This window comes from Podarcis liolepis, assembly GCF_965112155.1.
Source record: "Podarcis liolepis genome assembly, chromosome: 2".
Taxonomy (NCBI): domain Eukaryota; kingdom Metazoa; phylum Chordata; class Lepidosauria; order Squamata; family Lacertidae; genus Podarcis; species Podarcis liolepis.
In genome coordinates this window covers 4,074,893-4,097,188 of record NC_139555.1, presented here as the reverse complement: position 1 = coordinate 4,097,188, position 22,296 = coordinate 4,074,893, and the positions used below count along the sequence as shown (strand labels likewise).

The 22,296-nt window shown below is 45.1% G+C and overlaps 1 protein-coding gene across 7 annotated transcripts in view; it reads left to right on the top strand.

Annotated features, from left to right (window-relative positions):
- Nucleotides 1–207: 207 nt before the first annotated feature.
- STAC3 (SH3 and cysteine rich domain 3) overlaps nucleotides 208–22,296 on the top strand; it is a 31,794-nt gene continuing 9,705 nt past the window's right edge. For 2 of the 7 annotated variants that reach the window (XM_083486733.1, XM_083486734.1), the window contains exons 1-7: nucleotides 1,505–1,948; nucleotides 4,015–4,084; nucleotides 12,637–12,898; nucleotides 15,729–15,826; nucleotides 16,729–16,789; nucleotides 16,888–16,979; nucleotides 18,171–18,237. In XM_083486733.1, the coding sequence (XP_083342859.1) occupies nucleotides 4,016–4,084; nucleotides 12,637–12,898; nucleotides 15,729–15,826; nucleotides 16,729–16,789; nucleotides 16,888–16,979; nucleotides 18,171–18,237 (649 nt within the window). In that variant the 5' untranslated portion in view covers nucleotides 1,505–1,948; nucleotide 4,015. Of the gene's footprint in view, nucleotides 531–1,482; nucleotides 1,949–4,014; nucleotides 4,085–12,636; nucleotides 12,899–15,728; nucleotides 15,827–16,728; nucleotides 16,790–16,887; nucleotides 16,980–18,170; nucleotides 18,238–22,296 lie in introns of those variants that run through there. The other 5 variants (XM_083486731.1, XM_083486732.1, XM_083486735.1 and 2 more) reach the window with 5 other exon arrangements.

The window sequence follows — 22,296 nt, the reverse complement described above, 5'->3', positions numbered from 1 at the left end:
AAGCCCCGTGGGATTGTGTGTTCCTGGCTAGCTGTCTGTGATGCTATGTTATGGCCTGAGATACTCTGTCAAGGTGCACTATTTGCAGCATTGAGGTCAGTTGGAGGCTGTATCCCAGGCAGTGATTTCTGTTCAAAAGCTCCTAGGCCAATGGATCTGCCTCATTTCTATGTCAATATCTGAACAGTTCCCTCCCCTCCTCAGTTCCCAACTGAGCTTTTGTGTTGCTGTCTCAGGCAGTTTGGCCCACAAGCCATGTTCAAGCTGCTATTCAGTGTCCAATTTCTCCATGTCAGCCCTCCCAATAGATGGCAGCTGTCTTTCCCCCTCTCCTGTCACTCAAGTTCTTTGTGGTGCTGGGACGGCAAACTTTTACATGCTAAGAGTCAGGAAGGGGAAAATCTTTATCCCCCATGGATCTCTAAAGTGAGATGTTGGGCAGGACGAAGGGAGAGCTGCGTTTGTGGGGACTGCCTGATACTTTTGGAAGGATTTAACCTGCAGGAAGTGTGTGTCCTTTATTCTTGAAGGTAAGTGTGTCTTTTCTCTCTCCAGCCTCCACCACTATCATCTGCTCTTGGCTCACAGAGGCATAAATTTCTCAGTCCCAGAACTTAGAACCATGAAAGATGCCACCCATGCCTCAAAAAGGAAACAAGGCAGTTCCTTTTACCCACTTTCAGCCACTTGCTTTCAGAGGTAGAGGAATATGCATGTTTCAGTCCATGGAGGTTTAAAATGGCCGAAGTGCCTTTTCTGGAAGAGGGTGGGGAGATGACCGTTTCTGCGGAAATAATTGTGCTTTGTGGTGATCCACAGGCAAGAGGGTATGTGTTGGGATCTACAAGTTTTAGGTTTGTGCTTTTAGAAATGAAAGATCAAGACTTCCTAAAGTACTTTTCCATTTTTGCAGCACGGTTGCCTGGCTTTCACAGGGGGTTGATTCCCACTAAAAGTCTAAAGCAAAGAATATTAAGGCACCTGCTATAAAGCAGTTCTGAGAAAGAAAACGGAATTAGCACATTATGCTTTTTTTAAAAAAACTGCTGTTTTCTAAAAAATATCTTAATTAAAATTGATACTAAAGGGGGGGGGAAGGAGGTGAAGACTATTTGTGGCCCTCATAGCTGCCCTGAGGTGATTAAATGTAGGCTTTAAATGCAAATAACTTTTTGCCCTTGGGCAGTTATATCTGCTTTACACATTGAGAGTTGTACAACAGTGTGTTCTGCTGCCTGTCTGCACCACCCAGCAAATGTGCAGCTTACGTGAGTGTCCAAGCAGACAGCCAGGCAGCCGTGAGGAAACCTCTAGGAATGCGAGGCGGAGGGGTGCTATGACTGCTGCAGAACCTCTGAGTCCGTTTGTGGGCACAGGCACTTGGGAGCAGCTACGCACTGGACAGCCGAAATGCTTTTCTGCTGATGTCCTGACAGTGTGACGTGGCTATTAATGACAGGCATGGGCCATGCTTGCCGTTGGCCACTCCTGGTTCTCATAAAGGTTTGGGAGGTGGTTTGCTGAGTGGGGGAAATGGCCCATATCAACAAATAATTTCTTCCCAGTTTGATATTTATGGGGCTCAGTTATTCTGCTGAGGAAGAGGAGCTCCTTCGGAAATTTTTGGGGAATTGTGCAGGCTGGTGGTTTTTAGACAGCTTAGGCAGGTGAGGAAGCGTGTCTACTTTTGGTCAGCACTTAATGTGTGTCAGGGCTCAGTGCCAGCACCTCTTTTACAACACCAGGGCTTAAACATTTGAAAAAGTAATAATAATAAAAGAAAAAGACCTCGGAGTGTCTTTCCCTCACCACTGAGTAATCCCAGCCTGTCCATATACAGCCAGGACGAAGAAGCAGGGCTTCCCAGCGCCTGTTTATAGAAATGAAGTATTTTGTTTATACCTTTTCCAGTGCTGCAATCCATCTGCTCTCTTCAAACATTAACCAGGTAATAATGCATTTCTGGGGGTCTTTTTAAAGTATAAGTTGGTTTCAGAATGAATTTCTCCTAGAAATCCTGATTTTGTTCTAACTACAGTATGTTGAACTCTGGTTAGCTCTCCCCATAACCTCTTGGGGAAATTAGTGAGCAGTAGAAGCCAAGGGGGTGATCTCTTTGTGAATTTCTCTTCTGCCTCACTAGATCAAATAAGTCCCTATGTGGAAAATTGTGCAACTGTTTCCCTAATGTTTCCCTCTGAGGAGATTGTATTATAAATTTTGACTGGTTTAATAATCATTCAACTCTCAAGAAACCACGAGAACTGTAGTTCTTTTGTGAAGTGTAGGAGAAGAGTTAGCTCTCAGTATCTTGAAGATGCTCTCAGTATCTTGACCCAACCACATTTCCCGGGATTAGAAATGGCCTACTCTTTTGCCAGCTTTAGTTGGTAAAGAAAGAAAAGAAATAAAACTAGAGGATTTATCAGGAGCCCCAGGAGTACTGGTAGTTGTGGGTCTACATACCCTACTCCTAGTATGGGAAACCTTTAGCCTTCCAGGTGTTGCTATACTATAGTTTCCAACATCTCTCACCAGTGACGGTTCTTGCTGGAGCTGATGGGAGTTAAATGTTCAACACCATTTGGAGGCCCCAGGTTCCCCCATCCCTGCCCTAAGGCAGTATAAGAGGCTCTGCACATCCTGGGGAAATGTGAATTTCTTGGTTGAGTTTATTATATTCCCTAGCCATTATGCATAATCTCCAAGAGGCCTTGGGGAATGTGCTTATACTGTCTTGGGTTTTGTTCACTGCCGGCTTCTGGCCCACTGCCTAATCTTGTATGAACCACAACATACCTTCCTACTGATCAGTCAAGCAGCAGAAAGGACATTAAATTTATATTCCACCCTTCCTCCAAATACCTTTTTTCAAAAATCCAAACCCCTTTTTAATCACTCTCAGCTGTTCCTCAGAACTGCATGCATCTTCTCAGTCAGCTCTGCTTCTGGTTAAATAATATGTGTTGGGTTGTGATGAAAGAACTTTAAAGGTGAGGGTTCCCTGCTCCCCCCCGCCATTTTTTCTTAATAAATATTAAATTGCATACTTTTATATAATCAACAGTAATACATGATTTCATTTATTTCTGCAGTCTTTAAACTTCAGTGTCCACATACCACCTTCTAAAATATTACAGCCTTATTTCATTTCAGCAGAGAAGGCATCAAATTATTCAATTTCATAAATGTCAGGAAAGGGCATCCAGATTTTTCAAACTGTTCCTTTTTCCTGCGAGTTATTCTACAGAAATATACCACATGGAATGTTTTGTTTCACTTTTGAAAATAGAAATTCCTGTGTAGGTAATAATGCCCTAGCCCTCATTTGATTGCCAACTCTTATTTCATAGTTTTAAAAATGCAACTAGATAAATCCATAGTTTCAACAAGCCCCTTCAGATTCCACCTCTCATATCCCACCGATGGTAGAGAATGCTGTACTATCCCTAGCCTACCAGTTAAAAAGTGGCAATACTAGTGGGAGGAGAGGCACTCTGCATGTGTTCTTTTTACAGGTGCCAGAGCTAAGTCCTGGTTAGCTTCAAGCCCAGCCAACCTGTATCGCCTTCACCAGCCATTCACCCGCAAAGATGCCTGTGGTGTAATTTCACCCTTTCCATCCCAAGGCTCCTATTTGCTAGACTCCTGGTGCTGGAAAACATCCAGGTCAGCCTTCACCAGCTTGTTACCCTCCAGGTGCTTTGGGAGAAATTGTTGTCCAAAACATTGGAAGGGCACCAGGTTGGAAGCTTAACCTAGGAATTTGTGGTTTCCTGTTATGGAAATCCCCCTCCCCGGCCCACTTTGATGGAGGATTGTTGATCAAGTGGGGTCTGAGTTTGGGGACATTGCTAATAATGAGTGTGCGCGCGCACACACACTCACCTGAAATTGATGCTGTGAGCACCACCCGTCCCACGGGTTTCTGGCTCCCACCTGCTACAAACAGTGGAGGTGCCTGGGTTATGTCTTTGCATCTTTATTGTTGCACCTGCTTTCTTCCCCATGCAGTATGACAGAAAAAGAAATTCTTGAGCCACCTGCATCACCCACATCTGAAGGGGGGAAATCGACTGAAGGGGTAAGTTCTGTTGTGGGCTGTACTCTGGGAGGACAAGGGTGGGGTGACTCCCATTTCTGTGTCCCAATTCCTCCACAATCAGCCCTGGGGTCTTTCTTGGAAGGACTCAGTCCTCCTTAAGAATGTCCTACGATGCCAGAACCTTCTGACTTTGGCCTGTTTTGGCCACAGTGGCTGCAACCAATCAGATGGGAATATCCTGCCCTTTGCAGTTTAGGCTGAGGACATCCCATCCCAACAAACCACCAATGTACCTGTCTGGAACCCTGAGATGTAAGTCTTGGGAAGAGCCATTGATGTTGCCTTATTTCTATGAGCACAGAGTATGGCACACTTTCTTCTCATGGTTTCCCTGAAGGTTATGGTTGCCATTGGGCCAGCTTGTCCAACTTTAAATATAACCAGTTATCTTTTTGCCATGATCCAAAGAAGCTACTAAAGAATGGGTATTTAACATGGATTTAAGAACAACATGTTTTCTTGAACAGAAAGCCATCAATCTATAACCCATGGGTTTCTAACAAACCAGAATTTTAAAACTTTAAAATAACAAAATAAATGCCAGCCTGTCTAGGTTGGGTGTTCATTCAGAAAAACAAAACAAAACACTCTTCATACACCAGGGCAATTGGCATGATGTTTTCAAAAAGTTGCCTGCCTTTTTTTTTTTTAGTAAAAGGTAAAAGTAAAGGACCCCTGGACAGTTACGTCCAGTCAAAGGCGACTATGGGGTTGCAGCGCTCTTCTCTCTTTGAGGCTGAGGGAGCTGGCGTTTGTCCGCCAACAGCTTTCTGGGTCATGTGCCAACATGACTAAATCGCTTCTGGCGTAACGGAACACTGTGACGGAAACCAGAGTGCACGGAAATGGCATTTACCTTCCCGCTGCAATGGTACCCATTTATCTACTTGCATCAGAATCAGTGTGGTGTAGTGGTTGAGAGCAGTGGACTCGTAATCTGGTGAACCGGGTTCGCTTCCGTGCTCCTCCACATGCAGCTGCTGGGTGACCTTGGGCCAGTCACACTTCTGTGAAGTCTCTCAGCCCCACTCACCTCACAGAGTGTTCATTGTGGGGGAAGGAGGGAAAGGAGAATGTTAGCTGCTTTGAGACTCCTTAGGGTAGTGATAAAGGAGGATATCAAATCCAGACTCCTCTTCCTCTTCATAAATCTGGGGGTCGTGTAGGCCATCTATTTATTTATTTATTTATTTATTTATTTATTTATTTATTTATTTATTTATTTATTTATTTATTTATTAGCTTTATTGCCTGCCCTTCACCGTAAGTCCTAGGTCGGGTTACAACAATGGAACATAAAATTAGAAAAACAGGTTTATTTGTTTGTTTGTAAAAAAATTATAGACTGCAGTTTCACTAAAAATATCAAAGCAGTTTACCATTATTTATACACAATAAAAAACATACATGGGGGGGGGGAACACAGATCACCAACTAAGCATTACAGAAAGTGATTAACTTAATTGACTGCCTAGGGCTCATGGCAAAGAAATTTTCAGGAATGTTTAATGGTCAATATAGAAGACACCTGACGGATTTCTATTGGAGGAGCATTCCACAGGGCTAGGCTGGTGGCACTAAAACCTCAGGTTTGTGTTAATGTCAAATGAGCCTCACCAATTTGGAAGGCAACCAGCTATGCTCCTATGGATGAGTTCAGTGACTGAGATGGATATACAGGTTGGGATGGTCCCTATGGGACCCTGGACCTAAATTGTTCCAGGGTTTGCAAATTAATACAAGGATCTTGAACCCATCCCGTTGGTAGATGCAACAATGATGTCACATATTGTCAGCCATATGCCCCCTTCAGATAAAAGCATCACAATTCTAAGACAAGCAGAACCATTTCAAATGGGATAGAACAATATCTAGTCCAATGTTCTGCCATAATGGTTTGTCCTGCTGTATGGAAGGTTGCTGTTCAAGAAACTCAAGCCCCAACCTGCCTTTTGGTGGGGGAAATTGCTTTTCTGGTGTGCTTTTGTTTTGGATCCTGGTCTAAATCTGCAAGGCATGCTGGGAATTTTGCAGCACAGAGGTCAAAGTTCTGCCTTGGAGGGAATGTATTGTTCCAGTGAAGCATACAAATGTATTCAAGCTGTGTAATTCTGTGGAAGTCTGGAATTTTGAACAGTTTGCTGAAATTTGGAAGAGTTGGCAGAGACTAGATAAGTTTAGGCATTGCACAAAGTGCCAGTAAACAAATGTATTGTGTCTAAAAGGAATCTCATAGGGGGAACCCGTGCTGGCTTTAGGTAACCTGCACATCTTCCCATTTGAGTTTCCCTTTGGACACATTAGGATGGAAGTGCAAACAGAGCTCCTTGTAGACACATACACACATGTGCGCATGCACACACACACACACACACACACACACACACACACGAGCTGTGTACTGGATTCAGCCAAGTACCAAACCAGCCCTATTCAGAGGGATTTGAGCATCAGCAAGTTGAGTTGAGACAGCCACGGATCACTGTAAGTTGGGTTGGATGGTCCAGAGCTATCCAGAGCTGTCAGGCCTCACCCCTGAAGCAGTACTCTGCAGGATAAATGCCTCTGAGTGGAGAAAACAATTATGCAGGGTTGCAAGAGAAGTCATTTGTGAAGGACCATCCCCTAGACCCCACCCCTCCAGCTCTCGGACAGTTTCTTCCCTTCTGTTTGTATATTTAGTAAGGTGTTTTTTAATAAAAAAAACAACAACCCTGAAATATTAGCCCCGCTGCAGAACTAATTCAGAACCAGGTGCAGGGTAGGTGATCCCCATGTTGGCCCACAGTGGGTCAGCCTGATTGGGGCTCCCAGATTGGTGCAGCTGTGCATCAGCATAGACAGACACATCTGTGAAGTTTTACTCTACGAAGCCACTATTAGAAAGCAATAGGCCATGCTGGCTTATCCAGAGTCATACTTTGATATCCTTTTAGCAAATGTCCAATTTATACTCTCAACTCTGCACACTGCTGAAATGAGGTACACAGACACTGTAAAACACATCTGTGCCAAAGATTAAATTCCTCTACGGTAGGGATAGCCACATGGTGTCCCTCAAATGTTCCTGAACTCCAGCTCCCATCAGCCCCAGCCAGCATGGCCAGTGGTGAGACTAATGGGAGCTAAGAGCTAACAACATCTGGAGGGCAGCATGTTGGCTATTCCTGCTCTGTGGCATCACTTTTACTTTAAGCAAACCACTACTACCAGTACTTTATGGAGATGTGTGGGTCTTTATGAGCAATGAAGCTTGCCTGTGGAAAAACAAGGAGATCATTGAAATTAGTAGCATGTCTTTCTTGGGTCTCAAAAGAATTAAATATGTTTCTTTTATGGGGCAGGAATTTCTTCAGCAATCAAATCATGTATGTCTGCAGAACTAATGTTAAACTCACCATTCAGGGGAGGGCATGATATTCTAGTTTCCTTTGGACGAGGGTACTGGAAACATAAATCGTTCTCATATCCATTTTTGTTTACACACATAAAAACAGTGCCTAGTGTAAGCAAATAAAAGCAATCAGCAAAAGCATTGATCCTGCATCAGATTCTCAAAGCACCAATCAGTAAACTCACAGCTCTAAACTTTCAGCTCTCTGCCTTTCTCCAAATTCAAAGTTGCCTCTGCTTTTTGCTGCCCATATTTTGCGTGGTGCCTCATTCCAAAGGTGGGGAAAGAAAGATCTTAGGGTTGCCATATTTCAAAAAGTAAAAACCAAGACACCCTGGTTGTTGAACTTTTTAAAAAAAGACCCCAAATTGTTGAGCTATTTCTCAATCCAGGACAAAGCCGCCACTTTTCGTGATGTATGGCAGCCCTAAGGATCCAACACTGTTTATTACATCCCCGACTGCTTACTAGTTTTCTTGCTGCTAGGCCCATTTACGGTAATCAAGACAGCCAACTTGGCAGTGCTGGTTGTCTCTTGCGGCTGTTATGCATGTCTGCAGGCAGTGCATGGCAGTAGATAAAAGCGTTTAACTTCAACACTGTAGTAGGTCCTGGCTTCAGATCACACCATGCTCATACTCTTGTCATGGGGTGTGTTGGACACATCACTATTTTTCAGCCATTCCATATCTGTAAAATAGGAAGCATAGCCTACTTTATAGAGTTGTCATGTGATTTATATGCCAAAAATTATTATTTTTTAAATGCATAGAAGATTATTCTGAATTGCAAGAACAGGAACACATGGAAAATCAGAGGCATTGCAAGGGTAAAGTGGAGTGGAGTGAGGGGGGCCTTAAAAATGTGTGCTCAAATTAGAAATATCCCTGATAATCCAGTCTTCCCTGTTCTTTAGCATGCATTTAACATGTGCACACAAAACATTGCATAGATTCACCTTTTCTTAAGTGTTCAAAGTGTTTCATGTACATTCTCTGTATTTCTCATAGTAGCCCTTTAAGGCAGACCAGTATTATCACAGACATTATTTTTTATCATTGTTAATTTATCAATCACCTTAAATATGACCACCTTCTATACAATAGTTTTCAGGCAATGCACATTTAAAAAACAGCAAAAAAAGTTAGATCCCCACAAAAAACACCCACATCTGATGCATTTAAAACAAAACTAAAACCCAGTCAAGTAGAACCACATGGCAAAGACTTTATCCAGCTGCGGAGGCCCATCAGAACAAAAATACCTTCAGTTGTTTCTGGAAAGTTCAGGTAATGGATGTTGGTTGTATCTCAACAGGAAAGCTGTTCTATAGAAGAAGGGCAGTTGCAGATGAGGGGGCTGAGGCTGAAAGTGGGGCTTGCCTCAGTCCCTGCTAGAGACTCAAGAGATGGCAGAGATGAGATCTGAACAAGAAGCTTCCAGATTCTCAGCTTAGTCTTTTTTGCCACTCACTGTTCTGTGCTGCATCTGCCGTTATCTGTTCTGGCACTATCCAGCAATGGTGAATATGCAGGAGTGCTTTGGGTTTTCTGTGAAGGGGGATGCTGCCTGGCTTCCCTGGAACGGACTTCTCCAGCACCAGGTAGTGTGTGAAAATTAGCTGGCAGGGAAATATGCAGCTTCTAGGGGCAGTAATTGAATTCTTGCAATTAGAACTGAGGCAGACACACCGCCTCCTTTGAGCAGATCTCCTTCCTCTTTGAAGGAACCACTAATGTGTCTTTTCTTTTTAATTCCCATGGGATAGAGACATGATAGCAACAGCAGAGGGAAACTGACTCTTGGAGCATATCTCTAATACACACATTCCTTGAGAGTTTTTGATCGCTCACATGGAATATTCAGGTCAAATTCCTTTTCAGGAGAAGCACAAGGCTATTCCCCTACCTCTAGCAACTTTCCCGTTCTTTAGCTGATAACAATCAAGTCTCTCAACAGAGAATTTGTGTTCTGACACAATGTTTTGAAAGATCCTGAGCCACAGCTCAAGAGTTGTCGGTTCAGTTATCCTGTTTAGCTTTCTGTGGTGGCTGAAACTGGCGGCAGTAACCCAAGCTCTGCAAGAATTTCCACATTTGATTCCACTGCCAAATGTTAAGATCCCAGGAGACCCTGTGTGCGCACAAATAGGTGTATGTGAATGAATGCAGGAGAGATGAGTATTGGCCGGTTCTCCTCCCCTGGGACATGTTAGCGTCTGTAACCATAGGAGTGGGGTTGCATTTCAAGCAGCGCTGACTGCATGCTTTCCAGTTTACTGATGCCCCAGGAGTCCTCTGTGAGCTGACTTGGCTGCCCTCCCTGGCAGCAGAAGCAACATCTGGGTCAGTGACGCTTCCCCTTGCCCCCCTCGCCGCCCCTGCCTTTCACAAACTGCACTGCTCAGGGTCAAAATGAACTTTATCACATCTGTGGGATGAGGTTACTGGTGGTGTAAAAACTGGAATTCAGAGGTAGTGGCACACCCCCAGGTGCCAATCAAGGAGATGGATGGGCTGGCCTGTGCGGAGGAACGTGTTCCACCACGAGCTCTACGCTGGAGGAGCTCTGTTTTTATTCCAGTATTGTGTTAATTAGCTGAATAATGCCAGGATTTATGTATCGGCAATGGTTTCTTGCAAAATAGTTTCCTGCCCCACTGTAGGTGTTAATACAAGTGTCCCAGCCATTTTCACCAATCTGCCCCTGTAAAAGATTAAAGCTGTGGCTAACATATATTAAAGCTCTAATAATCATTAACTTTAACTTTTGCATCTCATTGCCATTCAGCTCTCAGATTACAATTTTCTCTTTTAAATTTTACATAAGGTGTCTGATGAAATTGGCCTGTGTCCATGAAAGTTTATGCTTTGTTAGTCTGTAAGGTGATGAAAGACTCCTTTATTGGTTTTGCTACAAGGGACTAACACAGGACTACTCCTCTTACAATCTGTCCAGCAGCTCCAGAGAAAAGTTGTGGAACAGTTGGAAATGCCTGTACTTGACCTTGCTCTTGAGTTGTTGTTTTTTACCGGATGGCGGCGCTTCAGACTCTTTTGACCAGGGCTGGAGTAGGCTAACAAGAGACTGGTCCAGGGCCCATGATTTCACAGTTGGTGCTGGTTTTGATGATGCCAGTGGTAAAGGAAAACATGTTTTTTACAATATCTCACACACACACACACACACACACACACACACACACACACATCCATTGCAGTAGAAAAGCTACTATATGCTGTGATTATTAAAATATGAGATGCATATGCTTGTACAAAAAATTATTAAATTGTCTAACAAGACAATTTATGATTCATAAGGTCTATAGGAAAAAGTTGCCAACTGCTGGGCTAGTGAATTGAATGATGGCTCTATAGCCTGTGTCTCCCCTCCCCATATTTTTCCAGCAGACTTTCTGCCATTACTATTTTGGAATCTTATTATGTACATTTATTCGATTAAATGTGCATGTGTCATCTCTCCCTTTTAATATAAAAGCAGCATCAGTGGGAGGAGATTGTGGAGTGGGTTGATGACATCACCACTGTTCCAGCCAATCCATGTGGCGCTGTGCTGGCTTCCACGACCAGTGCTGGGAACTTCAGGAGATGGGACTTACATTCCTAATACGAGTAAAGATAAAACAGGCAGAGGTAGCTTCCTGTAAGTTTTTGATTCTGCATTAAAATTCTATATGCCACAAAGGTGGCAAGTCCACTTATCGTACCAGCTTGACGGCTGAAATAATATATATTGGGGGGGGTGCACCTTAAGTGAAAGGCACACAAAGCATCAGTGATGGGTTTGGCTGTTTAAAGTTAGGAATGCAAGTGTTAAGCAGTGCATTAATGACCCAAAAAATTAGTTGACTAATTGGTATGGGCCCGTTTTAAATAAGCAAGGCTGCAAAGGTTAGGGCCCTTTACTTTTTTGAGGCTGTCTTGCTTCTGCCATGTTTTTGCAACAGAAGATGATAATTAAAAGATTGGATGGTTTTTTCTTTTCTTTGTTGTTAAATTGTAAGTTAGCAAATCTTTTGATATCTATTCCCCCCACCCACGCAAAAGCAGGTTTAGAATCACAGAATCGTAGAGTCAGAAGGGACCATGAGGGTCATTTTGTCCAACCCCTGCAGTGCAGAGATCTTTCACCCAGTGATACCTTTTGAGTTTTTTGTCATAGGCACATGGACTTAAAATTTTATTTGCATTATTAGCAAGTTAAAGAGAGCACACCTACAATAACTTGGGCTGCATACACACAATTCATTTAAACTATGTTTAAAGCACCCCCCCCCCAAATAAAGCACATTTCTTATAGTGTAATCCTGTGCATATTTACTCCGAAGTTATTCGTGTTGTGTTGTTTGTTTAGAAAATCAGACCGAGTCAACAAGCACTCCCACCCCCTGTTCAACTTGAAATCTACCTTTTGCCCACAGACCTAGAAAGCAGACTGCTGCCTCTAGGCTTCACCCCACCCCCCAAAAATATGCAATACGGTACTGCTCTGCCCTAGAAGGTTGTGGAAAAGGATTGCTGCAATGAGTATATGTGAAGCACTTGAAACTATATACCTGCTTTTAGAATAATTATTATTAATCGGTTAATAGCTAAAAAGCAGATGATTAATCCACTCAAACAGAAAATATCTTTAATTAGTTGCTTAGAATGCCATTGCATGGAGAGAGTTCCACAATGCAAATTGTTTCTGTGACATGGCGTCCACCCCCTGAGATGTGGCCACTGGATGTTTTCTGCCACTGCAGACCATCAGTTTGTGGGTGGTGCAAGGAAAAGCCACTATGTGCAAATGGGTGAGCTCTGTGGTCCAGTCTCCATGCAGTTGTATGGCTGCCACCATGCTGCTTCTATATGTTCACTGGACATTTGTTTGCATTACTTGCAATCCAGGGTTCTCTTCCCCTGGGTTTGCCAAAGACCCAAGGGCTGCCATGGGTCTCCCCCCACCATCACTTTGCCTCATTTTTGAGATACTCATGGACAAGTTTGGAGCGTGCATGCCAATGGCGCTGGTTGCCAAGGTTCCCTGTTGGCATCGATCAAGTGCTGATTGTCCACAACCCCCCATCCCACCCCATCCCACCCTGCCCTCCCACCCCATCCTGGACCTTCAGCTGCAGCGGCTAAAGCAGCTTTTCCAACGCAAGCCCAATGAGGAGCCTGCCCCAGAGGAACCACAGGCCAATGGGGAGCTGGTCAGCCCCTCTGGAGGACCCATCTACTACATCTATGAGGAGGAGGAAGAGGATGAAGAGGAGGAGGAGCCTGAGCCACCACCTGAGCCAGAGAAACCAGTTAACGACAGACCTCACAAATTCAAGGATCATTACTTCAAAAAACCCAAGTTTTGCGACGTCTGTGCCCGCATGATTGTCCGTGAGTCCTACCTGAGGGGGTTGAGCTGCAGGGGGAATGGTGGGGCTCAGAAGGTTGCCTCGTCCCTCTACTGGCAGGGTGCTTGGGCCTTTGGCAATGGCGTAACAGGCAGAAGTCTGACAAGCATGGCTTTTTCTCTCTCCGCACCTCTGTGGTTGTGGGGGGAGGAAGTTTCACTGCTGAATGTCCGTCTGTCATGTTAAAGACAAACATACGATGGGCAGTTATGCATTGCCAAACATTGTGCACCACACAAAAAGAACACTAATTTGCATATTTGATAAATATGCATAGGTGCAAGTTTGGAAAGATTTACTATAAATAGAAATGTCCTAGTGGTGAGCGCTGCAAACTCTTGATGGGCGACTTCAAGGCTTCAGCTTGTCAGTCCAAGAGGACACCTAGAGGACTGGCATCCAAATAATAAACTGCCCCCTATAAATCAGGACACATGGCCACCTTGGGCACATGAGTCCTGTCTGTAAAATGGGAGCAACCTTAATGGGTAAAGGAGAGGGAGTGAAGGGGGATGGGGGGAATGGGGAAGGCATGTGCTTCAGGGAGATGGTGAGTCATGAAGATGAAGAGAAGGTGCAGATGGGAGAAGGTCTGGATTGTGTGGCTAAATCAGGCTTCCTCAACCTCAGCCCTCCAGATGTTTTGAGACTACAGTTCCCATCATCCCTGACCACTGGTCCTGCTAGCTAGAGATCATGGGAGCTGTAGGCCAAAAACATCTGGAGGGCTAAGTTTGAGGAAGCCTGGGCTAAATGCTGGATATGATGGTGGCTCACATATATATAACTAGCAGCCTCATACCCAACATTGCTTGGGAATTCTAAGAAACCCCCAAACCAGTACAGTTTTGAAAGCAGTGTTAAAATAGTGCCATTGTGAAAGTTTCAGGCCACCGAATTGATTCAAGATGGTGTCCAATTTGGCTACCTTATCATAAGCAGTTGGGACGCAGGTAGCGCTGTGGTCTAAACCACAGAGCCTAGGGCTTGCTGATCAGAAGGTCGGCAGTTCAAATCCCCACGACGGGGTGAGCTCCCGTTGCTCGGTCCCTGCTCCTGCCCACCTAGCAGTTCGAAAGCACGTCAAAGTGCAAGTAGATTAATAGGTACCGCTCTGGCGGGAAGGTAAACGGCTTTTCCGTGCACTGCTCTGGTTTGCCAGAAGCAGCTTAGTTATGCTGGCCACATGACCTGGAAAAACTGTCTGTGGACAAACGTCGGCTCCCTCAGCCAGTAAAGCGAGATGAGCGCCGCAACCCCAGAGTCATTCACGACTGGACTTAACTGTCAGGGGTCCTTTACCTTTATCTTTATCTTAAGCAGTGCATAGTGAATGGATTAACAACTTTCCAAAATATATAGTTGGTACACACACAAGCATTTCCCCGCCCCCCCCAATAAATGTCACTGAGTCAGAGATGAGTTTTCATCATCCAAGGTGGTCATTTTAAAGTTGAGAAGGTAAAGCCCACATCTCTCTTTCCTGTTATGCTGTAGTGAGTACAAGGTGACTGGAGCTGCTTCAAGAGAACTGTAATGTAACAGGGAGGGAGGGAATGAAGTTAATAGCCATAGCTCCTTCCCAGTTTTGAAAGAACTGGGGGTTGGGGAATTTGCAACATGATCCATCTGTCATCTTCTCCCTTCGTATCATGACATGCATACCTATGACTGGAAAGGGAATGAATAATGCAGCTCTCTCTTATGAGGTGAGGACTTGTGATATTCACATGAGATGCAAAAGGGTTTGCTCATTGATAATTTCTTCCAGCACAATTGGTGTCCCATATGACACCAATCAGCCTCTTGGCCAGTTGCCAGAAACAGGATTTAAAGTCAGCCCCCACCCACAAATGCAATTGATGTTTCACTGATATGTCCTTCCTATCCAGACTTTTCTGGTCCTTTCCTTTATAAAGGAAAGCCACTCTGCACCTGCTCAGAGGCAGTTGTAAGTTCCAGTATTTTGAAAGCAGACATTGACAATCTTAAGACCAATGCAAGTGCAGAAGAAAACACTGGTTTTAAATGCAGCCCCTCCCCCCTCCAAAAATATCATGTACACAGATGTGTAAGACAGATAAGGAGGGAATGTCTCAAAGCTAAGCTGCAAGAAATGATCCACGGGTACCAGAGCCAGAAAGGAATTGCTGCTTAGGCAAGGTCTCAGACTAGTCAGGAGCCCTTTTTATAGGCCGGCCTGCCTGGAAGAGCCCAACAGCCAGCTGGGGGGGGGGCGGGGAGGGCCAGTCCAGAGCCTGAGGCTACTTCATTGGCAAGAAAATGGTCCAAGCTGCAGTTCTCACCCCATGGGGCAGTTGCACACAGAACTGAAAATTTCTGCCCTGACAGCTCTTGATGCAGTGTGATTCAGAGTGCCAAAAGGGTACACACTCAGGGAGTGTTGAAGTTTCCCCGCTCATCCACACATACCACCCACAAGCTGGGCTCTATACTGAAGTGAGACCAGTTGGGGGAAATGGCACCTTCCATCTTGTCTTACGTGTGATTGGACAGGCCCATGTTAAAGGACATGAGCGTGCTGCAGACACCTCGAGTTTAGTCCAGGGATGGGGAAAACATTTTGCCCTTCAGATGTTGCTGGTCTCCACTTCCCATAGCCCCAGGCGACGTGGCCAAAGTGTGGCCAGGGACAATGGTAGTTATAGTCCAGTGACCCTGGGAGGACCTCAGGTTCCCAATTCATGATTTAGTCTGCAGGAGTTGCAGGGGTGGGGGGCGCGGTTGGCAGGGGGTTGGCTCTTACAGCCCAAATTGCCCCCAACAGATTGTTTTTTTTTTTTCTACTGTAGTCAATAACAAATACGGGCTGCGTTGCAAGAACTGCAAAACCCACATCCACCACAGCTGCCAACACTATGTGGAGTTCCAGCGCTGCTTTGGCAAGATTGTAAGTATTCCCTGCCTGGCCCCATTGCCCAAGTTCCAGCTTCCTGCCACTTAACGTGATATGCCATGTGCCTTAGGCTTGGGCCGCCAAGTTCAGAGGTTGCTTTGGCCACCATAAGGTGGAGGGTGGGAAATGTTTTGGCATGGAGATAAAATCTTCCCCAAAGAGACATGCTAATTTGAGAACTGAGAAATTTCTTTGATTGCTTTAATAGGGAACATAACAGAATTTGTATGCTCAAAATACTTTTGTGTTCCTGGGCAGTTTAGGGCTTACAGCTTGAGTAAATCGAGCTAAAACAGGTAGAATTTGTGCTGTCATTAGAAGCATGGATCTGGTATAGTGTTGAGTTTGATTACATTTAAAAAAAAAAAACCAATTACAAGGACAGAGAATATTGCAATAATTGCTTTTGAAAATGTAGAAAAACCATTTTATATTGATGTGGAACCAATAGCATCTTCACGGTATTATAGAAGTGTATTTTTTTAATCCATGAGATAGATTCTTGTTCCTCTAGGGTGGGAGTTGTATTTTGTTCTTCTGTTGGTATATATCTGAAAAGCAATTTTTAAAAGTTAAGAAAAAGAAAACTGCATTGAATCAAGCTGTTCATAATATTTACTTCAGGGATGTAGTCCAACAATACCTGGAGGGCCCCAGGCTGGGCCAACCGTTTTAGGCCAACTGTTTTGCCCCTTCCACAGTAGTCCCCAAAGAATCACCAGAGGCCTTTTCTGCAACCCGTGAAAATATTTCCAAAAATTGATGTTCCTGCCTCTCCGAGGATAAGCTGGTCTACTGGCAGCGTATTTAGGAAAGAGTTGTCCTTCTTCCTTAGTTTTGGACGAGGCTGGGTTCTCCCTTTCACTTGTGCGTCACACTCTTCTTTTGCCCTGCAGCCCCCAGGTTTCCGTCGTGCTTACAGCTCTCCATTATACGGTGCCGAACAACTTTCTGGTGGTAAGTAACCTGCTGCAAGCCTCTACCCCTTCCAAAGGTGGGCTTCCATTGCCACAAACAGCAGCCTAATTTTGCTGCTGTTGCTTTTCACTCCACAGCAAACCGAAGTGACCCTGTGTTTGAGACGCTGCGGACAGGTGTTGTCATGGCAAACAAGGAGCGCAAGAAAGGGCAGGATGACAAAAAGAACGTAAGGGAGATGGTGTGGGGAAACAATCATGACACAGGAGGGTATCATATCATCGTCTCGTAACCATAGCAGCCTCTCCCAGGGAGAGCCGTGGCAAGTGCCCTCCAGATAGGAGTGATGGAATCAGGAATAAATTAGCTCTTAATTAAAGCGTTAATGCCTTTACAATAAAATAATTAAAGGGTTAATGTGGCTTGCAGTATTTCAGACCTCTTCCTCACCCCACTCCCCTTCCTTGTTGCTATACATTTAATTTATCCACTCCGCTGGAAGGCTCCAGCCCTCTTTCTCAAGCATTCTGCCATGAGTCTGCTAAAAATATCAGCTGTGCAGCTTAGCTCCCCCTTTCCAACTATAACCTTGAGGAACAGTTTATCAGATCCCATGGTGTAGACATTTTCTTGCCCACATCTGCTGCTGCTGCTTCTGTGGGGCAGATAAATGTGCAATGTTGTAAAGTGAGACCATGGGTAAGGGAGCTACAATATGGGGAAGAGGAGTTGTGCCCGTAAACTGCTGTTGCCAGTAGCAGCCAGTAGTAGCCAGTAGTAATAGTGATATGTTTTACAAGTAAATTTATGAAATATACATAATACCTTATAATGCTAACATCGAACACATAATACACAATGAAAATCTTAAATATAATATTTAATTACATGATTTTGTTTACATTAAAAACATAGTACAAAATGCAGCAGACATGTCAACATTTAATTATGCATGTGCAAATACAAATTACTGGTACATCATTCCTACTGCATTAATTAATGTAAAGTATAGCTCTGTTCTTGGACAATAGACGGGGTAGGTAAATCTGACTTCTTCAGCTCTTTAGCAGGGAAGATGATACTGAACCATTTTTCCCAGCCTTGGAAGACTTAAGGATATAGCAGCTTGAGGTTGGCTGCGAGTTGGCAACCCTGTCTCCCCAGATCCTTCTCTGGAGACCTATATAAACCACCCACAAATTGAGGTTCTTTCCTTATCCTCTTCATGCTCCTATGCACATTGTCTTGGAAATATCTGCCAGAAACTCCTGAGGCCTTGCCTAGTTTCACATAACCCAGAATCCCCTGCTGTGTGCCCCAACCCTGAGTCTTGTGCAGCCTCAGTTAGTGAGGATGCTTCCTTCCAGTCAACTGCAACAAAGCTGATGCCTTCTGATACATTTCCCATCCTGCTTTCTAGCCATTGGCTGCTATGATGGAGGAGGAAACAGAGGCCCCTAAAAACGAGGGCGGCCAACCTGAGGCAGGTAAGTGCCAGACCTTGGAAAACCCTGCTCTTCAAAGACTCTGCAGCCCAAAGGCTTATTTGTTAGATCTAGAACTCAGGTAGACCAATTCTAGAAGAGACCAGATGAACAATAATAAAAAGGGGTTGTGGAAATTTATCACCATAAATGAAACCTAGCCACGCTGTATCATACAGTACATACAAATGTGGACATACAGAGCCATAGAGGACTCCAGAGCCCAGGTGTCTAATGAAACACCTTCTTCCATATACAGTGGTACCTCGGGTTACAGACGCTTCAGGTTACATACATTCCGCTAACTCAGAAATAATACCTTGGGTTAAGAACTTTGCTTCAGGATGAGAACAGAAATCGAGCGGCGGCAGCGGGAGGTCCCATTAGCTAAAGTGGTGCTTCAGGTTAAGAACAGTTTCAGGTTAAGAACAGACCTCCGGAACGAATTAAGTACTTAACCTGAGGTACCACTGTACCGTATATACTCAACTGCATGAGGCATATTTTATTGCATTACGTACAATGCAAGGGACACATTGATTAAACCACTATTGGCAAATCGGCCGGGTCAATCCGAAGCCTACCATGTCAAATATCTTCTGGACGACAAGTCCAATGATATCACAGCAGCCATGGCAAAGTTTCTTTCAGTAGTCATACAAATCAAAGATCAACATACCCATGACTAAACAAAGAACACTTCGGTCTCCCTTCCCTGGGGGGTTGTCTGTATGAATCTGTATTTTATTCTGTATCTATGTTATGGGCCGTAAGATTAATAATAATATACCGTATTTTTCCATCTATAAGATGCCCCCATGTATAAGACATCCCCTATTTTGGGGGACTCAGATTTAAGAAAATGGGGGGGGGAGAGATATATCCGTGTATAAGACACCCCCTAATTTTTTACATTATTTTTTAGGGGAAAAACCTCGTCTTATACATGGAAAAATACGGTATATGTGCCTGAACAAGATCTGGTGGGGATGCTATTGGTGATGCCACATTTGCTTGGAAATTTGGTATGCAATACCCCTGGCGGGGTGCTGCGTGTAGAGAGGGAATTCCTGAAACGCTTTTTTGATGTGTCTAGATTCAGCCATAATCTATAATATTATATTGTAGATTAAATACAGTGGTACCCCGCAAGACGAACGCCTCGCAAGACGGAAAACCCGCTAGACGAAAGGGTTTTCCGTTTTGGAGGCGCTTCGCAAAACGAATTTCCCTATGGGCTTGCTTCGCAAGACGAAAGCCCATAGGGAAATCTCCGGGGACCTCTTTTAAATGCTAGCGGTGGGGAGCAAAGCCTTTTCCCCCCCTCCGGCCTTCAGAAGAGGTCCAGGAAGGCTGGTGGGGGCCGAAAGGCTTTGCTCCCCAGCGCCAGCATTTTAAAAGCAGTCCGGGATAGCAGGGAAGCGCTTCCTGCTATCCCGGACGGCTTTTGAAGGCAGGAGAGTCTCCGCCAGCAGCGGCAGCGCTGCCGCTGCTGGCGGAGAGGTCCGCGAAGCCTGGGCGCGCTGTGCGCAGGCTTCGACATGCCGGCAAGTCTCCGCCAGCAGCGGCAGCGCTGCCGCTGCTGGCGGAGAGGTCCGCGAAGCCTGGGCGCGCTGCGCGCAGGCTTCTGCATGCCGGCAAGTCTCCGCCAGCAGCGGCAGCGCTGCCGCTGCTGGCGGAGAGGTCCGCGAAGCCTGGGCGCGCTGCGCGCAGGCTTCTGCATGCCGGCAAGTCTCCGCCAGCTGCTGGCGGAGAGGTCCGCGAAGCCTGGGCGCGCTGCGCGCAGGCTTCTGCATGCCGGCAAGTCTCCGCTGCCGCTGCTGGCGGAAAGGTCCGGGAAGCCTGGGCCGGACAGCTTTTGAAGGCAGGCGGGGGGAGCAAAGACTTTCGCCCCCGCCAGCCTTCAGAATAGGTCCAGGACCTCTTCTGAAGGCTGGCGGGGGGCAAAAGTCTTTGTCCCCCCTGCCTGCCTTCCCAGGGGCTTTTAAATCGCCCCGACAGCGGAGAAGTCCTCCGCTGTCCCGGGGCGATTTTAAAATGCCGCCCGCCAGCATTTTAAGATCGCCCCGGACAGCGGAGAAGCCCTCCGCTGTCCCGGGGTTTTTTAAAATGCTGGGTGTGGGAAGAAAAGCCCTTGTTCCTCCCCCCCCCCCAGCCTTCAGAAGAGGTCGGGGGACAGACTGTCCCCGGACCTGGTCTGAAGTCGGTTTCCCTAGGAACGCATTAATTGATTTTCAATGCATTCCTATGGGAAACCGTGCATCGCAAGACGAAAAACTCGCAAGAAGAAAAAACTTGCAGAACGAATTAATTTCGTCTTGCGAGGCACCACTGTAGTTTGGCATACTGAGAAGCTTGGATTTGATTTTAAGAGCAGCATCCCACACTCAAGCTTCCAAGCCTCTATGTGTGCAAAAATAAGCTTGAAAACATAGGGGCTGAGATATAGGAACAACATCGGAAGCTGCCCTATACCAAGTTGGTCCATTGCGCCATCTAATTTAGTATTGTCTGCACTGACTGGGCCCTGGAAAGTCTAAAGCTTTAGAAAGTCTGAAACTTTACAGAATTTCAGACAGTATACATTCCCAGTTCCATATGGATATGTTGGGGACTTTTTGCATCCTCCCCTTCACCACACCAGAAGGAGTCTTATTGGGATTTCTGAAGAGTTGGACTTCAGGACCTTCCTTTAGTGCCACTTTACCTGTAGAATGAATGGTGCAAAATTAACAAATGTGTGCCAGTTTGCTTTACATAATTTATGTAGATGGAGATATCCAGCTCGTCTTGGTGCAGAAGTTGGGTTAACTTCTTGCATAATTTTAATCATTTTAGTTAGCCCTTGCTGTTGTTTACCTAAAATATGTTCAGTTCAAATGTTGGTGAACTCATCTTGAACAAGTCTTAGGTTCCAAGGGAGTGACATATTGAGTATTTGGGACAATATTGCCTAGTGATTATCATGGAGGGTGGCATTCTTCCAAACCCTTTTGGAACTTGTGCCAGGTTTTATTTCCTGGGCTTTCTGACACTGCCATAAACACTGGGATAAGCTGGATTCTCTTTGCAGGTCAGCCAAGGGCACTCTTGGAGTAGGAAAACACTGACAGACATCTTTAGGGGTAGAATGCATAAAATTTCAAACAAGACTATAAATGGACAGTTTGTTTATTTGTTGTTCTGATGAATTGGAAGACTGGGCACATGGGTGGGTGGGTGTACGCAGTCGAGTCGCGGAGGGCAGATGGGGCGCTTAGCGCTGGCAGGGGGACAGCCACGATGGCACCCCACTGGGATCGCACTGACGGGGGCCGTGCGCTCCCCCCGTACTCCTCTTCCTCCGCCAGTGGGTGTATGTTTGCATGAGGCTGCAGAGAAAGTGGCTGCTGTCTGTGTCTTCCTCAAGGCAATGCTAACAGGAACAGGTGTCCTGCAGGGACAGCTCTCTCTCTCTCTCTCTCTCTCTCTCTCTCTCTCTCTCTCTCCCTCCCCCTGTCGCTTAAGGATGGGGCAAAAAAATTGAATCCGTTCACATGTAAATGCAAACTCCAAGATAATTTGGGAACCAAAGTACAGCCAAACTTTGAAATCTACAGTCCTTCAAATTTACAAAGCAGTTCTCTAGCCAAGTAATGAGTAAAAAAACAACAACATATATTGGGTAAAGTGCAAAAAATGCATATACAGTGGTACCTCAGGTTACGTACTTAATTTGTTCCGTAGGTCCGTTCTTAACCTGAAGTACTACTTTAGCTAATGGGGCCTCCCGCTGCCGCTGTGCTGCCGGAGCACGATTTCTGTTCTCATCCTGAAGCAAAGTTCTTAACCTGAAGTACTATTTCTGGGTTAGTGGAGTCTGTAACCTGAAGCGTATGTAACTTGAAGCATCTGTAACCCGAGGTACCACTGTATAGAGAAGATAACATTCAAAATGCATTATATTAGAAGAAATTCACACTAAAATGCTGATGAATTACTTTTCAGAATAAATAAATTGCAATTAATGTAGAAATGTGGAGAACTGAAGACTGGAAAAATGACAAAGTGAGAGAAACCAGA